Source organism: Brassica napus, chromosome C4, assembly GCF_020379485.1.
Source record: "Brassica napus cultivar Da-Ae chromosome C4, Da-Ae, whole genome shotgun sequence".
Classification (NCBI taxonomy): domain Eukaryota; kingdom Viridiplantae; phylum Streptophyta; class Magnoliopsida; order Brassicales; family Brassicaceae; genus Brassica; species Brassica napus.
This window is the reverse complement of record NC_063447.1, coordinates 25,920,594-25,937,648: the sequence shown is the minus strand read 5'-3', so window position 1 is coordinate 25,937,648 and position 17,055 is coordinate 25,920,594. Positions and strand designations below refer to the sequence as shown.

The following is a 17,055-nucleotide window of genomic DNA, read 5'->3' as shown; positions in this document are numbered from 1 at the left end:
CAATTACAGAAGATACCTCAGGTCCCGCGAACCCAGGGACCAGAGGTCAAGAGGTCTGGCGAATGGCGATCGGTTCATAGGACGCGGCCCGAATCACGTGAAGGACCACCTAAGGACCGGTATCGACCGGTTCGCATGGTCTCACTCAAGGTCCTCCAAAGCGGTACCTGTTCAGAATACATGGATCTCGTAAGATCCTCGTCCTCCACCCCTCATGTATCTCGCCAGCTACCAACCGATGGTCGCCCAACTAAAGAAGCGGGGCATAAGCAACGTGAGGAGACCTCCTCTGAAATCATACCAGACGGATCTGGGGCAGAGGGTACCCTGCCAACGGAAACAAAGATACCTAGCCAAGCCAGAGTTCTTCAAACCTTGTCGTTCCGCTGGATGAATGCGACTACCCATCTCATGACCGTGCTGAGAACCTTCATCACCAGGAAACACTGGCCGCGAATCCCCAATAGCAAGAGAATCTACAGAAGCTGGGGCACGAAACAAATCTCGGTCACGATCCCCGGACCCAAGGGAGAAGCAGTACCCAGCAATGGAGAGAGGGACGACGCACCAAGGAAACACTCCTATAATCCTCAACAAACCGGCATGAAGTCTACCTCCCAGGAGGAAAGCGACAGATGGGTCCAAAGAACCCAGAGGACTGGTCCCGGGCACGGAATGCCGCCAGGGACCACAGCAAGAAAGAGGAATCCTCCAGCAGGGGCACTCATCCAAATAGCGAAACAGAGCCTACGGGCTACATAACAAAGGTAAAACATGGCCTAACCACCAGGGTACCTCGCAAGCTGATGTCTTGTACGGTCTCCGGACCATGATTTTTATTACTTATTATTTAAGCATTACGTTTTCCTACTCCTATGTACGCTGAAACGTCTCCGGACAAAGCTTATGCAATAAAATAGTTTCGACTATAAAAGAATAGTAGAAATATCATAATACTTAAAGGGGCAAACGAGCTGGATCAGGTCCAAGCGACCTCCGATCCGGGCCAACCTTCAATGAAAAAGTGGTACGACCACAGAAAACACAAAACGGGTATGAGACATAAGGTAGGAATGGGTCCGCGCAAGCCCGAGTATACCGTCAAAACTACCTAAAACCCCTGTATATCCTCAGGCATATTGGGGTCCCAAACTAAAATAAATATCCAAACGTGAAAAGTACCTGTATTAAAACGCTACGTGCTAAATAATACAGGGGACACAAGGTATAATTGCAAAAGTATTGCGATAGCAGGGAGCAAAAGTGCAAAATTCCGGGAGTAACCTATAATATCCTGTTACTCCACACGTGGAAAGCAGCGTAAGCCTGGCACTTGGGTTTTCACCCATACCAGCACCCTCTAAGTCTGATAGTGGCTTCCTACATAAGCAGCGTGCAGCACGGGAACTCGATAGTGGACAGCTTCCGAGCAGCAGAATACGAAATCCAAACAGGTACCGATAGTGGCCTCGCCTAGGATGGCAGAATACGGTCCTTTAAAACTAATATTCCGGGTTCTGACAAAGAACTACGGGCTCAGAAAGGCCTCAGGGTCCCAAACCCACGAGTTCCCTAAAAACGACCTCTGGGTCCTGAACTCATCAGTTCCTTAAACTATTCTAGGGTCTAAAAGAGATCTGAGGGTTCAAGGGGACCAGCCCAGGGTCTCAAGGTCCGAAGGCTCCAGGGAATCTTGGCACCCAAAAGTCCACGAGCTCTTAGACGACCTCAAGATCTCAGGCCCAAGTGGCCCAGGACCTATAAAGGATTTCGAGAAATTCATCTCAGGGTACTCATGCAGTCAGTCCCAGGGGCAATACGATATCGTAACTCAGACCATCTCAAAGAACCAGTGTTGGGGTGAAAAACGGTTATTTCAAAATCAACGGCTATGATTATTTCTTATTCACGGATTTCTCGCAAAACATTCACTGAAAGAAAAATTGGAAGTGAACGAACGAGCGAATCCCGCACAAAAGCCACTCGCAGGCGAGCTGAACCGTCGCGTGGTTGTGTTCGCCGGCGAGTTCGGCACGCGAGTCGGCTCGCCCGGCGAGCTCGACCTGATCCCGGCCTGTCCGACTTACTTCGACTCCCGTATCTTCTGTATAGCTGTGATATCCGACCTTCGGGACCATATACTTCTCGTTTCGTTTTGATTAAAGTTATTCTCGAAGTGTTATGACCAAAACCGAGAAATCGTATAAACGCCAAAAGGCCTAAGAACGGTCCGCAAGGATCCAGACTGGTCTAGAGGCCCATCTACGCTCTCAGAAGGGATTCGAGCCTATAAAATTTATGACGGTTTGTCCTAACTCGCAGAAATACGATTAATGTAAAGATTCGAGGATAACTATCAAGATCGACGAAAAATGGAATATGCCCGAAAGAGAAAGACTTGGGCCCGAAGGCGAAGGATGGGCCACCGACCTAGAGCGACTATATAAGGAGAGCAGGAGCAGAAGAAAAGGGGATCCGAGAATTTAGACTTAGAGAACTCCTGCTAGCTTAGAGAACTTAGGGCTTAGGTGGTTAGACTAGCACGGCAAGGCTTAGGACGTCTTGGCCGCCTCTTGTCCTGTTGTTCCGATAGTTAGCATATCTCTACTCCTCTCGGAGAAAATCTTGTATTCATACTATTCAATAAAATGCCTCTGAGCGATTATCTATCTTTTTATCGTTCTAAAGTGATTACGCAGAGAATTCGGACCTTCAAGGAAAAACGGGTTCACTCGGTTTTCCTCCATTATTATTTATTATAATCGACGGTGTGAATTTTGGCTCCCACAGTTTGGCGCTAGAAGGAGGGGGGTTTGAAGAATTCTCTAACTCAAAAATCACTAAATGATAAAAGACACAGGATGTCCGCTCCAGCAGCTAACGATGTCGTTTCTTTCAAGGACCGGGCAACGGCCGATCAGGCCAAACCCCACAACGATCTCCTTGTCATCGAGCTGACGATCCAGGACATCGACGTAGCGACAGTGTTGGTCGACACCGGATGCTCGGCCAATATTATCTACAAAAGCACCCTCGAAAGAATGGAGATCGATCTGTGCGCCATTACGGAAAGACCCAGCCCGATATTCAGACTCTCGGGAAATGCTACTATGACTATCGGCTCGATCGACCTCGTTGTTAAAGCCAGGAGCGTCACCAAAGTCACGGAATTCTTAGTCATCGACCGCCCAACATCGTACAACGCGATCGTCGGTACTCCATGGCTGAATTCCATGCGAGCGATCCCTTCGACATTCCATCTGTGCCTTAAGTTTCCAACCCCTCGTGGAGTCGAAACTATACAAGGAGACCGCAGGATGTCGCAAGTATGTTTCGCCGCCGAGTTAAAAAGAAAGAACTTGGCGATCGAAACTTCCCATAAAAAGAAAAGAAAGCTGACTCTCGATGAGAACGCCCCAGAACGAGACTCGGAAGTCTTCTGGCAATCTCAAAGGGCGGAAGCCCTAGAAGGGAAGCGCGAACCGACTTACGAACCGGTAATTTCGATCTGCCTCGACGAATCCTCTCCGGAACGATGCGTCGAGATTGGAGCCAACCTCCGCGAGCCACAAAAGAGAGAGCTCATCGCCTGTCTCAAAAAGAACCTCAATGCGTTCGCTTAGGCAGCGGAAGACATGCCAGGGATCGATATCGGCATAACGTGTCATGAGCTTAACATCGATCCGACTTACAGACCTGTCAAACAAAAAAAGGCGGAAGCTAGGACCGGAGCGTGCCACCGCGGTAAATAAGGAAGTCGAAAGACTCCTGAAGGTCGGATCAATAACAGAAGTTAGGTATCCAGACTGGCTCGCTAACCCGGTCGTGGTCAAAAAGAAAAACGGCAACTGGCGAGTATGTCCAAAGGATTGCTTCCCACTCCCGCACATCGACCGACTGGTCGAAGCAACAGCAGGGAACAAACTCTTATCATTTATGGATGCCTTCTCCGGGCACAATCAGATCATGATGAATCCCGACGATCGTGAGAAAACTGCGTTCATCACCGATCGGGGAACATATTGCTACAAAGTAATGCCTTTCGGTCTCAAGAATGCAGGCGCCACTTACCAGCGACTTGTCAATCGAATTTTCTCCGAACAGCTCAGCAAGACTATGGAGGTATATATCGATGACATGCTCGTAAAGTCTCTTGACGAGCACGACCACGTCTCCCATTTGGAGGAGTGCTTTGCATGAAACTGAACCCTGCAAAGTGTAGATTCGCGGTGGCATCAGGAGAATTTCTCGGGTACCTAGTCACGTGTCGTGAGATCAAAGCCAATCCTAAGCAGATAAACGCGTTAGTAGAGATGGAAGTCCAAAGGCTAACCGGAAGAATCGCGGCCTTGAACTGTTTCATCTCGCGCTCGACGGATAAGTGTCTTCCTTTCTACGACACGCTGAAAGGGAATAAGAAGTTCGAATGGTCGGAGGAATGTGAGAAAGCTTTCCAACAGCTAAAACGTTACCTAGCCACTCCTCCCGTCCTCACAAAACCAGTGGAGGGAGAACCCTTGTTCCTGTACATCGCAGTCTCCACAAAAGCGATAAGCGGCGTTTTGATTGGAGAGGAACGCGGTGAGCAAAATCCAATCTTCTACATAAGCAAAACGTTACTGTACGCTGAGACCCGGTATCCCCTGATGGAGAAACAAGCATTCGCAGTTGTGACATCGGCAAGGAAACTCCGGCCGTACTTTCAGTCGCATACCATAATAATCCTCACCACCTTCCCCCTGCGAACGATCTTGCATAGTCCGAGTCAGTCAGGATGACTCGCAAAATGGGCAATCGAACTAAGCGAGTACGACGTGGAGTACAGCCTAAGAACCTGCGCAAAATCTCAAGTACTAGCAGACTTCTTGGTAGAATTGCCCACGGGGGATATGACAAACACGGAACCGGACTCAACCTTGATCCTTCACGTCTACGGATCATCGTCCAAACAAGGATCTGGGATCGGAATCCGGCTCACGTCTCCGACCGGCGAAGTCTTGGAACAATCGTTCCGATTGGAATTCTATGCGTCGAACAACGAGGCCGAATATGAAGCACTCATCGCAGGATTACGATTAGCCCATGGGCTTAAGATCCGCAACATTCACGCTTACTGTGACTCTCAGTTAGTCGCAAATCAGTACAGCGGAGAATACAAAGCGAGGGACGAAAGAATGGATGCATATCTGAAACTCATCCAAGACCTCTCCCAAGACTTCAACCACTTCGCCCTCACTAGGATTCCTCGCTCGGAAAACACTCAGGCGGATGCCTTGGCCGCACTCGCATCAAGTTCGGATTCTGGACTAAGACGAGTAATCCCCGTCGAGTTCATCGAACACCCAAGCATCGGACCACCAGTGGTCGCCAATCTGATTCGAGCACAAATCGAAAATGCGGAGGAAGTCGAAGACCCACCAGAAGAAAACGTGGATCAGTCGGAATACGGCTGCGATAGCCCATGGCCAGAGCCAATCCGAGCATACATAATCAACGGAACGCTTCCCATGAGAAATGGGCGGCCCGTAAAATCAAGACCCAGGCCGCGCGATATGTAACGGTAAAAGGAGAAATCTACAAATGGAGATTCTCCGGCCCACTCATGACCTGCACCGAAGGCGAAAAAGCAAGAAGAGTAATGGAGGAGGTTCATTCCGGATCATGCGGGAACCACTCCGGCGAAAGATCTCTCGCCGTAAAAATAAAACGCCATGATTATTACTGGCCGACTATGATCAAAGACTGCGAGAAGTTCGCACGGAAGTGCGATAAATGCCAAAGGCACGCGCCGACAATCCATCAACCCGCGGAAGTCCTCTCGTCCATCTTGTCTCCGTATCCCTTCATGTGATGGTTCTTGGATATCGTCGGGCCATTACACAACTCGAAGCAGAAACGCTTCCTCCTGGTCCTCACGGATTTCTTCTCCAAGTGGGTAGAGGCAGATTCCTACGCAAGTATCAAAGGCGTACAAGTCGAGAACTTCGTGTGGAAGAACATCATCACCAGACACGGGGTCCCTTACGAAATCGTGACAGACAACGGATCTCAGTTCATCTCTACGCGATTCGAAGCATTCTGCGAGAAGTGGAAGATACGACTGACCAAGTCGACTCCCAGATATCCGCAGTGCAATGGCCAGGCAGAGACCATCAACAAAACCGTCCTCGACGGGTTAAAAAAGCGCTTAGAAGCCAAAAAGGGGCGATGGGCAGAAGAGCTCAAAGGAGTTCTTTGGTCGCATCGTACGACCCCGAGACGGGCTACGGGTGAAACCCCATTCGCCCTCGTTTACGGAATGGAATGTATGATCCCCGCGGAAGTAGAATTTCCCGGAGTACGGAGAAAATTCCTCCCCGAACAAGAAGATCTTAACAGCGCAATGCTGCTAGACGAACTCGATCTTATTAACGAGCGGCGAGATCAAGCTCTCATACGGATCCAAAGAACTACGAGATGGCTTGATCCCCGAAAAAAGGGTACGTAGGCAGCTCGCCCAACGAGTTCAGCTATCCCCCCATCTAAAAAAAGGGGGGGGGAATGGGTACGTATACTCGTATACTCCCACAACTTTCAAAAAAGTAGATCTTTTCGAAAGTTTTTACAAAAAAAAAAACGCGACGCTACAATCGCGAAGCCCACTACCCGACAAACGGCCAGAACGGCGGTCCAGAACTCGCCCAGAACGCCTAAATCAGCTATCACGCTATAACAAACAAACCCACGAATGCTGAAAAAAAAAAAAAGCATCCTTGGTAAAAAGCCCGCAAGAAAAACGTGGCTCACAACGAAAAAAAAAGATTAACTTCTGGCACTTTGAGACGTCGCAACACGCTTGAAGTTGCGGTCTTTCCAACACTTACGGAAACAACACTCTTGTTTCCAAAATCAACATACCTCTAACGGTGAAATGCCTTTAAAATGGCATCGCTTCTTTGTTGCTGATCACAACAAACGAACCCTAACGTCCTAAACAGACACTAGCCGCCCTCGAAAGGATAGGCTCTCTTACATCCGACAAGGATACCATAGCGCGCTATACAAGAAAATCCAAAATTTTGGCCAGCACCTCCAAACGGCCTTTGGAAGTAGCTCGATTCATGCCAAGACAAGTCACATAAGCCGATAACACTTCGCGGACTTTATATCGGTATGAATCAGGTAGAAATCGAAAACAGGCAAAACGAAAACCGACTTGTCATCGCATAGCCTTAGTCCGAAAGTAAACCTAGGTCTTACCCTAAACCCAGTCTTGCTGGATCCTGACATCTCAAAGGCATAATATCGACATCCCGATATGAGATCCCAAAACTTGTCTCTTCACTTAAGTCTATACGTTTTCACGAGTCCTCGCACAAAGAAAAAGCTGCGCGCTCAACAGACTATGGATACGGTGATCGTCCGGGGGCAAGGAATGAGACGACAACTCACTCCTTCGCCCTCTAACTTCGAAAAACCCGGAGTTCTCTCGATTTACAATAAGCCGAAAAGGTTTTATAGATTGAGCCAAACATTATACAAAAAGCCCTAACAAGGGCAGGGATTCAAAGCCACCAACGGCCAGTCCCGAAACATGCAAACTGTGGCCTCACAAACAGGCCGAAACAGAAAATAAAAAAATCCCCGAAAGGATCATTACCCTAAGCACTCCTCGGAGAACGACCTTCATCCTCAACCTCACAGCCATTGCCTCCCTCGGCCACTTCGTCGTTTCCTCTCCCGCTCGCAACATCTCCACCTTCTTCAGCCACGGGGCCATGCCCCTCGGTCTCTCCCGAACACGGCGTGAGGGTGCACTCGAACTGCAGCTGAGAGAGGATCGAGTCGAAGTCCCCGTCGGAAGCCTTCAATTCCTCCTTGCGAGACAACAGCCTGGTTTCTTCGGAGTCCAGAGTCGGAACCATGTCGCCTTTAAGCAGGTGGATCCCGTTCAGGCTTTCCTCGACGCTCGCCAGAGCCAGGTCCTTCTCATGGACTGCCATGAGGGAATCGAACAGAACAGCCATCCTCATCAGGCGAGCGTGAAAATCATCCCTCGAAACAACAGTCCTCGACTCTTCTCGGTTCTGAATTTCACGCTGGAGACGACGGACTTCGGAAGCCTTGCTCTTCTTCTCTTTCTTCAGCTTGAACAATGCACTCGCCGATTTTCCGAGGTCCCGCTTGAGATCGCTGACCCGAACCTCCAGCTGAGAGAGCTCAGCAGCACGAGCGGCTTCAGTAGATTTCAACGCGGCCTCGGCTTGTTTCAATGCCTCTCGCGATTCAGCCAGGCCCCTTGTCGAACGCTCTATCTCTGATCCGCAGTCGCTGAGCATCCCGTCAATCAGGGATACAAACTATACATGAAATAAGGGTCAGGATAATCGTAGAACAAGGTGGCTCATGCTGAAAATAGTCAAAACAAACCTTGGCACGATGTTGCGACAAAGGTCCCGAGGGCTCCCCTTCCGCGCCAGCGGTACATCTCCTCTTCTTGACGGTCTCGGTCGCAGCGCCAGTTCTCTTGCGGCTTTTGGTCAAAGGAGCAGCACTGGACGCGGGAAGCCCTAGGAAGATCTCCTTCCTATCCAAAGGTGGAGGCATCAACTCCATCGCCTTCTCCTCCTTAGGAGCTGGTACTGGTGTGGTCGAAGAGCCCGAGGGTTGAGCCGAGACCTCCGGAACTTGAACAGGAACCATGGCCGATTCTGCGAGGGGCGTGGCATCACCAGGGGACTTGTTTCCTCCAGCCGAGGTCGACATCGCAGGCGAAGAAAGGATAGCTGGCACCTCAGGCTGAATCCGACCCCCTTCCTTCCCGGCACTGCATCTGGACAGTCTCTCTTTGAAAGAAAGAAACCCGGCGATGAAGGTTGGAGTAGCTTCGTGCATGGCCGGAGTCGGAAGTGCCGAGTTGGCCTCACCCATCTCGACGTCAGAGCTTTTCTTTTCACTTGGGGAGGAAGACATTCTTGATAGGTAGTTTGAAGAAAAGAGAATGTGAAAGAAAGAGATGTGTGAAGAATGAGGAGTGGTGAGTTTCTACTTATAAGGATATTAGGGTGACGTGGATTTCCGCAATAAATATTCTTAGCCAAAGATTTTGATTTCCAATTCATATCACTCGCCCGCAAAATCGTCTCCGAGTCTTACGGGCTGGAGGGCTACCGGTTGGGATCAAAAACGGTTATTTCGAAATCAACGGCTATGATTATTTTTTATTCACGGATTTCTCGCAAAACATTCAGTGAAAGAAAGATCGGAAGTGAACGAACGAGCGAATCCCGCACAAAAGCCACTCGCCGGAGAGCTGAACCGTCACGCGGGTCAGCTCACCGGCGAGCTCAACCATCACGCCGGTCAGCTCGCCGGTGAGCTAAACCGTCGCGTGGTTGTGTTCGCCGGCGAGCTCAACCATCGCGCCGGTCAGCTCGCCGGCGAGCTGAACCGTTGTGTGGTTGTGTTCGCCGGCGAGTTCGGCCGTCACGTAAGTTGGCTCGCCCGGCGAGCTCAACCTGATCCCGGCCTGTCCGACTTACCTCGACTCCCATATCTTCCGTATAGCTGTGATATCCGACCTTCGGGACCATATACTTCTCATTTCGTTTTGATTAAAGTTATTCTCGAAGTGTTATGACCAAAACCGAGAAATCGTATAAACGCCAAAAGGCCTAAGAACGGTCCGCAAGGATCCAGACTGGTCTAGAGGCCCATCTACGCTCTCAGAAGGGATTCGAGCCCATAAAAGTTATGACGGTTTGTCCTAACTCGCAGAAATACGATAAATGTAAAGATTCGAGGATAACTATCAAGATCGATGAAAAATGGAATATGCCCGAAAGAGATAGACTTGGGCCCGAAGGCGAAGGATGGGCCACCGACCTAGAGCGACTATATAAGGAGAGCAGGAGCAGAAGAAAAAGGGATCCGAGAATTTAACTTAGAGAACTCCTGCTAGCTTAGAGAACTTAGGGCTTAGGTGGTTAGACTAGCACGGCAAGGCTTAGGACGTCTTGGCCGCCTCTTGTCCTGTTGTTCCGATAGTTAGCATATCTCTACTCCTCTCGGAGAAAATGTTGTATTCATACTATTCAATAAAACGCCTCTGAGCGATTATCTATCTTTTTATCGTTCTAAAGTGATTACGCAGAGAATTCGGACCTTCAAGGAAAAATGGGTTCAGTCGGTTTTTCTCCATTATTATTTATTATAATCGACGGTGTGAATTTTGGTTCCACAACCAGCATCAAGAGCTGTTAAAAGAACCTCGAGTGATATGGTCACGAAGATCGGAGCAAATCGCAAAACCTATGGACCTAAAAGACTCCAAGTTCAAAAGACCCCCTACAGATCAACAAACAAGCATTCAAGAAAGGTTCAAGTCCGAAAAGCATTCTTAAGAAGCCACGGCAGGGCCATTGTTTAAACGCAAAAAAATAAAAAGGCACAAGGGCCTGATTCGAAGTCTTAAACCCTCACAGAGGGCAGCTACAAAATCAAATAAACCACTACACATTGTTGAAAGTCCAGAAAGCAAAGATCAGAATCAACTGGATGGAGGATCATCAGCAGAAGGCTTCGGCAGTCCGTCCTTCTCAGGAACTTGCGGCTCGTCATCAAAGCAAGGAGTAGGGAGGCCAAGGAGCTCAGCATCTGTGGTCTTCACCATATTGTATTGCTCTAGGGCAACTGAGGGCTCCCAACTATCGGTCTGATGATTGAGCCACTCCCGCATCAGCTCCCAGCGAGCCACAATCCTGGCACCATTCACGGCCATCGCTTTGTCAGCATCGAAGACCTCCGCAGCATGCCTCAGCTCACATATATCCTCCTCTTTATCCTCCAACTGCTCTCTCAGAGAGGCAGTCTCTGTAGCCGCCAGCTCTTGAACTTCTTCCTGGCTTCTTACCTTGAGCCTTAGAGCCTTGATCTCCTTCTCTCTGGCCAGAAGGGATTCCTTCTCCCCACGCAGCTGAGTGGTCAATGCATCCATCTCGGCTCTAACAGCAGTCTTATCTTCCATCCTCTCTTCGAGATGGAATAGCTGAGACGCCATCTACACTAACACAATCCAATCTGTAATTCAAGAACAAAGCAATCGCGAAGGCAACACAAGGACTATGGTGCGTTACCTGGAGGACATCACCCTGAAGGGAGCGGATGGCCACAGAAGAGTCCCCATCTGATGCCAAACATGCAGGAATCAGAGGAAACACCTTCGCATTCAAATTGGCCAGTACCTTGGACCAATCATAAGAGGTGCAAGGAGAGGATTTGAGCGCAGAGGCAGGACGAAGGAGCTGTGACAATAGTCGCCTGGCGTTTGCTACTCTGGGTAATTTGGACCTCGTCATCTTCGGCAGGAGCAGCCCGCTTGGACGCAGCCTTCCTCGAAGACATCGCCTTGAGAGCTCTCTTATATTCCGCCAGCGCTTCATCACCCTTAGAACCCGACATCACACCTGAAAGATAGAACCAATCTCGTTCATTACTCGTGAAAGGTAAAAATAAGGAGTAGAGACAAGGAATTTACCTCTGATACTGCACCAATCTAGCGCTTCGTCGCTTACAAGGAAAGAAACTTCACGACGATCAATAGAAAGTTCCAGCAACTGCTCAAGTATGTTCCCCCTTGAAGAATAGTCCGCGCGAGGTATATCTGCACAAAGGAAACAAAAAAAAACATCAGCACCGAGCAATTGAAAGAAGCCATCGCAGTCTCTATGACCCACCAGCTGCACGCCAAGTGGAGCAGAATCCAGGAAGGGGCATAAAAGCGAACTTCGAAGTCCAACCCCCCTCAAAAACAGGATGGCGCTTCTTCTCAGCCTTTGAAAGCTCCCGAACAGGAAGCTCCTTGCCGCGAGGACGCAAGAAGTACCTGAAGTCCCCACCATTCAAAGAAGAAACATAGTAACAGTATAAGACCTCGGTGACTCCGATAACCAAACCTTCAAGGTCCCCAAGATTCTGCATAGCTATCAGGGTCCTCCAGGAGGGAGGATTCAGCTGCCCCGGAGAAATGTTCATTACTTTAGAAACTTCGGCCACCAAGGAAGGAACTTGATCTCTGAAGCCCGACTCAAAGAAGCCTTCGTAGACAGGAGGGACTTCACCCGCTTCAAAATCCGAAACCCTATCGAAAGGACCAGGAATCTGAATGATGATGTCATCAGAAAGATGGAATTTCCTTCTCCAATTCGCGACCTCCTCTACTCCTATCACCGATAAAGGACCTATGGGCAAAAGCCTATCTCCTCCCACAGATGGCGGATCATCTCCAAAGGTAGCACCCCTAAGGTTCTCTATTTCAGCGGTCAGGTCCAAAGAAGACTCTGAGGAATCCATAGACTCGCGAGCCTCGTTTCCAACCCTATGTCTTGAGCGAACCCTAGTGCCTATCGAAGAGGAGCTGAGGGAAAGACCCTTTTCATTTTTCATCCTAGCAGGTTAGAAATAAAAAGACAGGAAGAAAGAGAGTATTACCAGAGAAAATGAAGATCTAAGCCGGAGTAATGAAGATCACGAAAGATTTCGGTGAAAAAGAAAAGGGAACCCAAGAGGCTAGGCGGCAAAAACGGAGAAGTAAAATCGAAAACCCTAAGAATCGACTTACATGCGTCAAAAAATAAAAACAGAACCCCGCGGGAAAGCGAGTTTCGAGGTAGTAGGGGGTCGTTTCCTCTTCCTACCCAGTCTCAGGGACCCGAGGAACTAATGGAACTCTGAGGACCACGCTACCAGCATTACTTCTCCGGCCCAAGGGATTCCAGCGCATATCGAAGACTTCGGTTCTCTCTAACAAGAACTCTCTCCAGCCTCGTCATCTCCAGAAAATTCAAAACGCTACTATAAGGCTCTGGCCAAATAAGGAGGAACCAATCCTTACCTGGGTTAAGAATGAGCTCCGTTTTGAGTGGAACCCAGGACAGCGAGACCGATGGAGCATAGTCCTGCCTAAAGGGGAGCCTGCTGAGAATGAGCAACCCCGGTTGACTTGAGTGCACAGGTTATTCCCCGAGTTCGATGACGAAATCGAGCAATAAGGGGCAAACTGTTAGGGAAAAATACCCCGGTATCATTTCCTCCAGCCTCCAGGCAGGACCCAGGCCCCCGGGTCCCCGATAAAGGAATGCTCCAGGTCTCCGCTGAAAGGAACCCTGGGACCAGTCCCAGAGACTGACCTCCCTTCCAAGAAATGGAAGATTTCCGATAAGGAGAACCTTCCATATTTCCGAATATGGAAGAGTTCAACCTAAATCAAACCGACTTCAAGGCGACTATATAAGGGCTCCTAAGTCCCAAAAGCAAGGGATCGACTTCTCCAAGGCTTAGAGATTACGGTTAGACAGCTAGAATTAGGGTTCTTACCTAATACTTTGTAACCTTGTTTACTCTCGCTCGTTCTACCTAATAAAACGTTTCTTTAAGCTTATCTTCTTATTACTCTACCCAAATCCTCACGAAACATATAAATACTTAAAATACATACGATTCTCTAGCTTATCCATTGTTCTGTGGTACTCTAAAAGAGCCTACACAAAAATCCCCTAACACTTGCTAACTAATATCCTACAAGATTTTCAATTTGTTCATCATCTGTGTCAATAGCTGACTCAGCTGTTTTGTCAAGCTCCACCTAAAGTCTCAACTTTCGGTCTTAACGCAGATCCTAATGTTTCTTCCAGCACAGTCTGATTTCTTAGCTCCTCTAAGTCATCTGCTTTTACCTCGTAAACATTCAAATCCTTGTAGACCTTATCTTCTGTAAATACCACATTCCTGCTTATAACACACTTCTTCTTTCAAGAAGCCAAACTTTGTATCCTTTCACACCTGATGGAAATCAATGATCCAAATCTTCTTAGGTGCAGATAACTGGGCTTCTTGCCCAACCGAAGGTCATCCGGAATATTCCCATCTATTGCAAAAGATGGACTCATGTATGTCACATACGCTGACGTAGACACCGCTTCAGCTCAGAATTGTTCATCTAGACCTAACTCAACCAGAAAGCATCTCACCTTCTCCATCAGAGTCCTGTCATATATTCAGCTACGCTGTAGTGTATATGCATAAGTCCTATGTCTCTTGATTCCATGGTGTTTGCAGAAGTTTTCAAACTCTGAGTAACATGATTCCAGTCCATTTTCTGTTTTGAGACAACTCACCTTTTTCTTGACTTGATTCTCCACCAACTTCTTCCATTCACAGAATTTGCTAAAGGCTTCTCCTTTAGCAGCTAAGAAATATACCCAGACCTTTCTTGTGTAATCACTGTAATAGACAGGAAATTTTGCTTTCTTGACATACTTAGCGTCGCATTTGGAGATCCCCATAAATCAGCATGTATATACCTGAGAGCTTCACCGTATCATGTCTCCCGATATGGAAGCTTAATCTCTTGTGCTTCCCCATCAGACAGCTCTCACGGAATTCCAAAACTACAATCCTCCTCTTATTGATCACCCCCTTTCGGGCCAGAATCTGTAGATTCTTCATACTCATGTGCCCAAGACGTCTATGCCACAAGACTGTCTCATCCTTAGATAGTTTCTTCATGGCACTACAGTATACTTCACCTGACACAGTTTCACCATCTAACAGGTTCAACGACCCAGTTCCAAGAAGAGGTAGTTTACCATGCTTATAAAACCTAGTCTTCCCATGTCCACCACTATGCTCAAAGCCTAAAATATCCAAAGTTCCATTAAATATCAAGTTCCTTCTTAGTTCTGGAATATACCTGACATTCGTGAGTGTCTTAACAGAGCCTCCATAAGCTTTGATGTTGATTGTACCAATCCCTAGCACTCCAACCGCGCAATAATTACCGAAAATAACTTGTCCCGAGGTCATCTCTTGAAGCATGTGAAACCAATCCCTCCTACATGTCATGTGGTAGGAACATCCAGAATCAATCACCCACTTATCATGATGACACATATCTGATACCAATAGTCCATCATTATTTGAATCAGGATCTATCACAACGGCTACCTCAGCTTTGTCTTCTCATCTGCCATACTTATTCTTGTATGCATAACACTCCCTTTTGGTGTGCCTCTAGTTCTTGCAGAACTAGAAAATTATCCTAGACCCTGAGATTGATCTAAACTTGTCCTTATCATTCTTGCAGAACTAGAAAATTATCCTAGACCCTGAGATCGATCTAGACTTGTCCTTATCATTCTTCATATCCTGATCTTTAGAACTTGCTGCATTTGTCACCTCCTCCAACGACAATGTATATTTGCCGTACTTAAGTGTTTCCTTGAGAGAGTTAAAAAGTGAAGGAAACGAAGTCAGGAGCAGAATCGCTTGTACCTCCTTTGACACAGGTACATTCATCCTTGACAGGTAAGAGACTATCTTCAAGAAGTCATCGTTATTCTCATCCATACTTCGAGTATCAACCATCTTGAAGGTATATAATTTGTGCTGTAAGTGAACGGTAGAGTCTTTGAAAGATATAACCTCTCCAGTGTAGATCATGTAGAAGCAGCTGACGTACACAACTCAATCTTCCGTAACACATGATCTCCAACATTGAGAATGATCAGAGTCATCACCTTTTCTGATCTTTCAAGCCTTTGAGCTTCCTCTTTCACCAAACCCTCCCTGTAAACATCTTCATCCTTCTGAATCGCTGATGCATAAGGTGACGTAGACTCTTCTAATATATCCTTTCAACCAAGGACAGACAGATGCGCTAGCATCCTCTTCTTCCACAATGAGAAGTCTCCTTTCCCATCAAACTGCTCCACCTCAATTATTGCATTCGCCATTGAGATCAACACCAACCAAGGCTCTGATACCATTTTGTTGAAATAACAACCACACAGTGGCAAAATAGTTTGACCTAGAACCAGAATCAAACACACAAACTCGCTGACACACTCTTTGACAAACTCGCCGAAGTAAGTTAAGTATGAGTTTTCCAAATAATTGAGATTAGAAGAAGAACTTGGAAAATATAGAAGATTGACATTAGAAATTGTTTATCCAGAGTTCACCTAAAATGGCTACGTCTCTGGGGCTTGGAAAGATGCAATCTACTATAATCTTAAGAACAAAGATATATAACCTCTCTCTCTCTCTCTCTCTCTCTCTCTCTCTCTCTCTCTCTCTCTCTCTCTCTCTCTCTCTCTCTCTCTCTCTCTCTCAAGCTTATAAATCAACTTGCTTGGTCAAGAGATAAGAAAACACCTGACCTCCTCTTATATAGTAAAAGTCTATTACATTAACCTATTTGGATTAGGCATTCACCCCTTTCCATAAACATATTAGGAATATTTCCAAAAAATACTTGCAACTTCCATAACTCCATGTGGTTATATTTCCAGGATCCTATCAGCTTCCATAACCCATAAAAGTGATATTTCATTCTCTGTATATGACAACCTTGTCTTGGTTTAAGTGATGTGACCTTTTTTTATTTACATCACCAAATCTTGACGAATTCATTGACGTAGTCCTTGAAGAAACCCGACATATATCTCTCTTTTGGCTGGAAATGCAACTTGTAATTGAATGATATAATCTGGAAATCAACTTGTAAGTGAAGTATATATCCACACTAGCCTTTTCCCAAACATCATTCGAAGAAACAATCAAACTATTCACACATGAAACCTTTTTTTTTAACATTGGTTCATTATGCTATTACAAACTATGAGAAACATTACATAAACATTACTACAGCCAACAGTTATATCTGACTTATAACGATTCTCGTCTGACTGCATCACCCTGAGTTACCCTATGAGATCAGTTCCTGATGGTACGCCTTGCGTTATACCGAAGATCTCTTATACTTTTTTTCAATATTCTGCATAATTTGCCGTCTTCTCCGAGAATTGAAACTAAGAGTTCCTAGTGTATAAGCATTAATGAACTCTCAGTTAAACCACTGGACCAAAGGGGCTTCCACAACACACATAAAGATTTAGAGCTCTAAATTTGGAAACCACCTAAGAGCTAAATCATTTGTTCTCGGGATGCAATTTCATTATCATATTTCTACATTTCTTTTTTTTTTTTTTTTCATATTTCTACATTTCTATGTTGCTA

The 17,055-nt window shown here is 47.0% G+C and overlaps 2 protein-coding genes across 2 annotated transcripts; both read left to right on the top strand.

The window, feature by feature from the left end:
* The first annotated feature begins 2,861 nt into the window (after positions 1-2,861).
* Positions 2,862-3,623, top strand: LOC125585934. Its single transcript, XM_048755662.1, has one exon. The coding sequence runs from the start codon at positions 2,862-2,864 to the stop codon at positions 3,621-3,623; it is 762 nt and encodes a 253-aa protein (XP_048611619.1).
* A 1,266-nt stretch (positions 3,624-4,889) lies between these two features.
* Positions 4,890-5,558, top strand: LOC125585933 (uncharacterized protein Mb2253c-like). The gene has a single exon (XM_048755661.1). It carries the CDS (start codon positions 4,890-4,892, stop codon positions 5,556-5,558), a length of 669 nt encoding a protein of 222 aa, XP_048611618.1.
* The last annotated feature ends 11,497 nt before the right edge of the window (positions 5,559-17,055 follow it).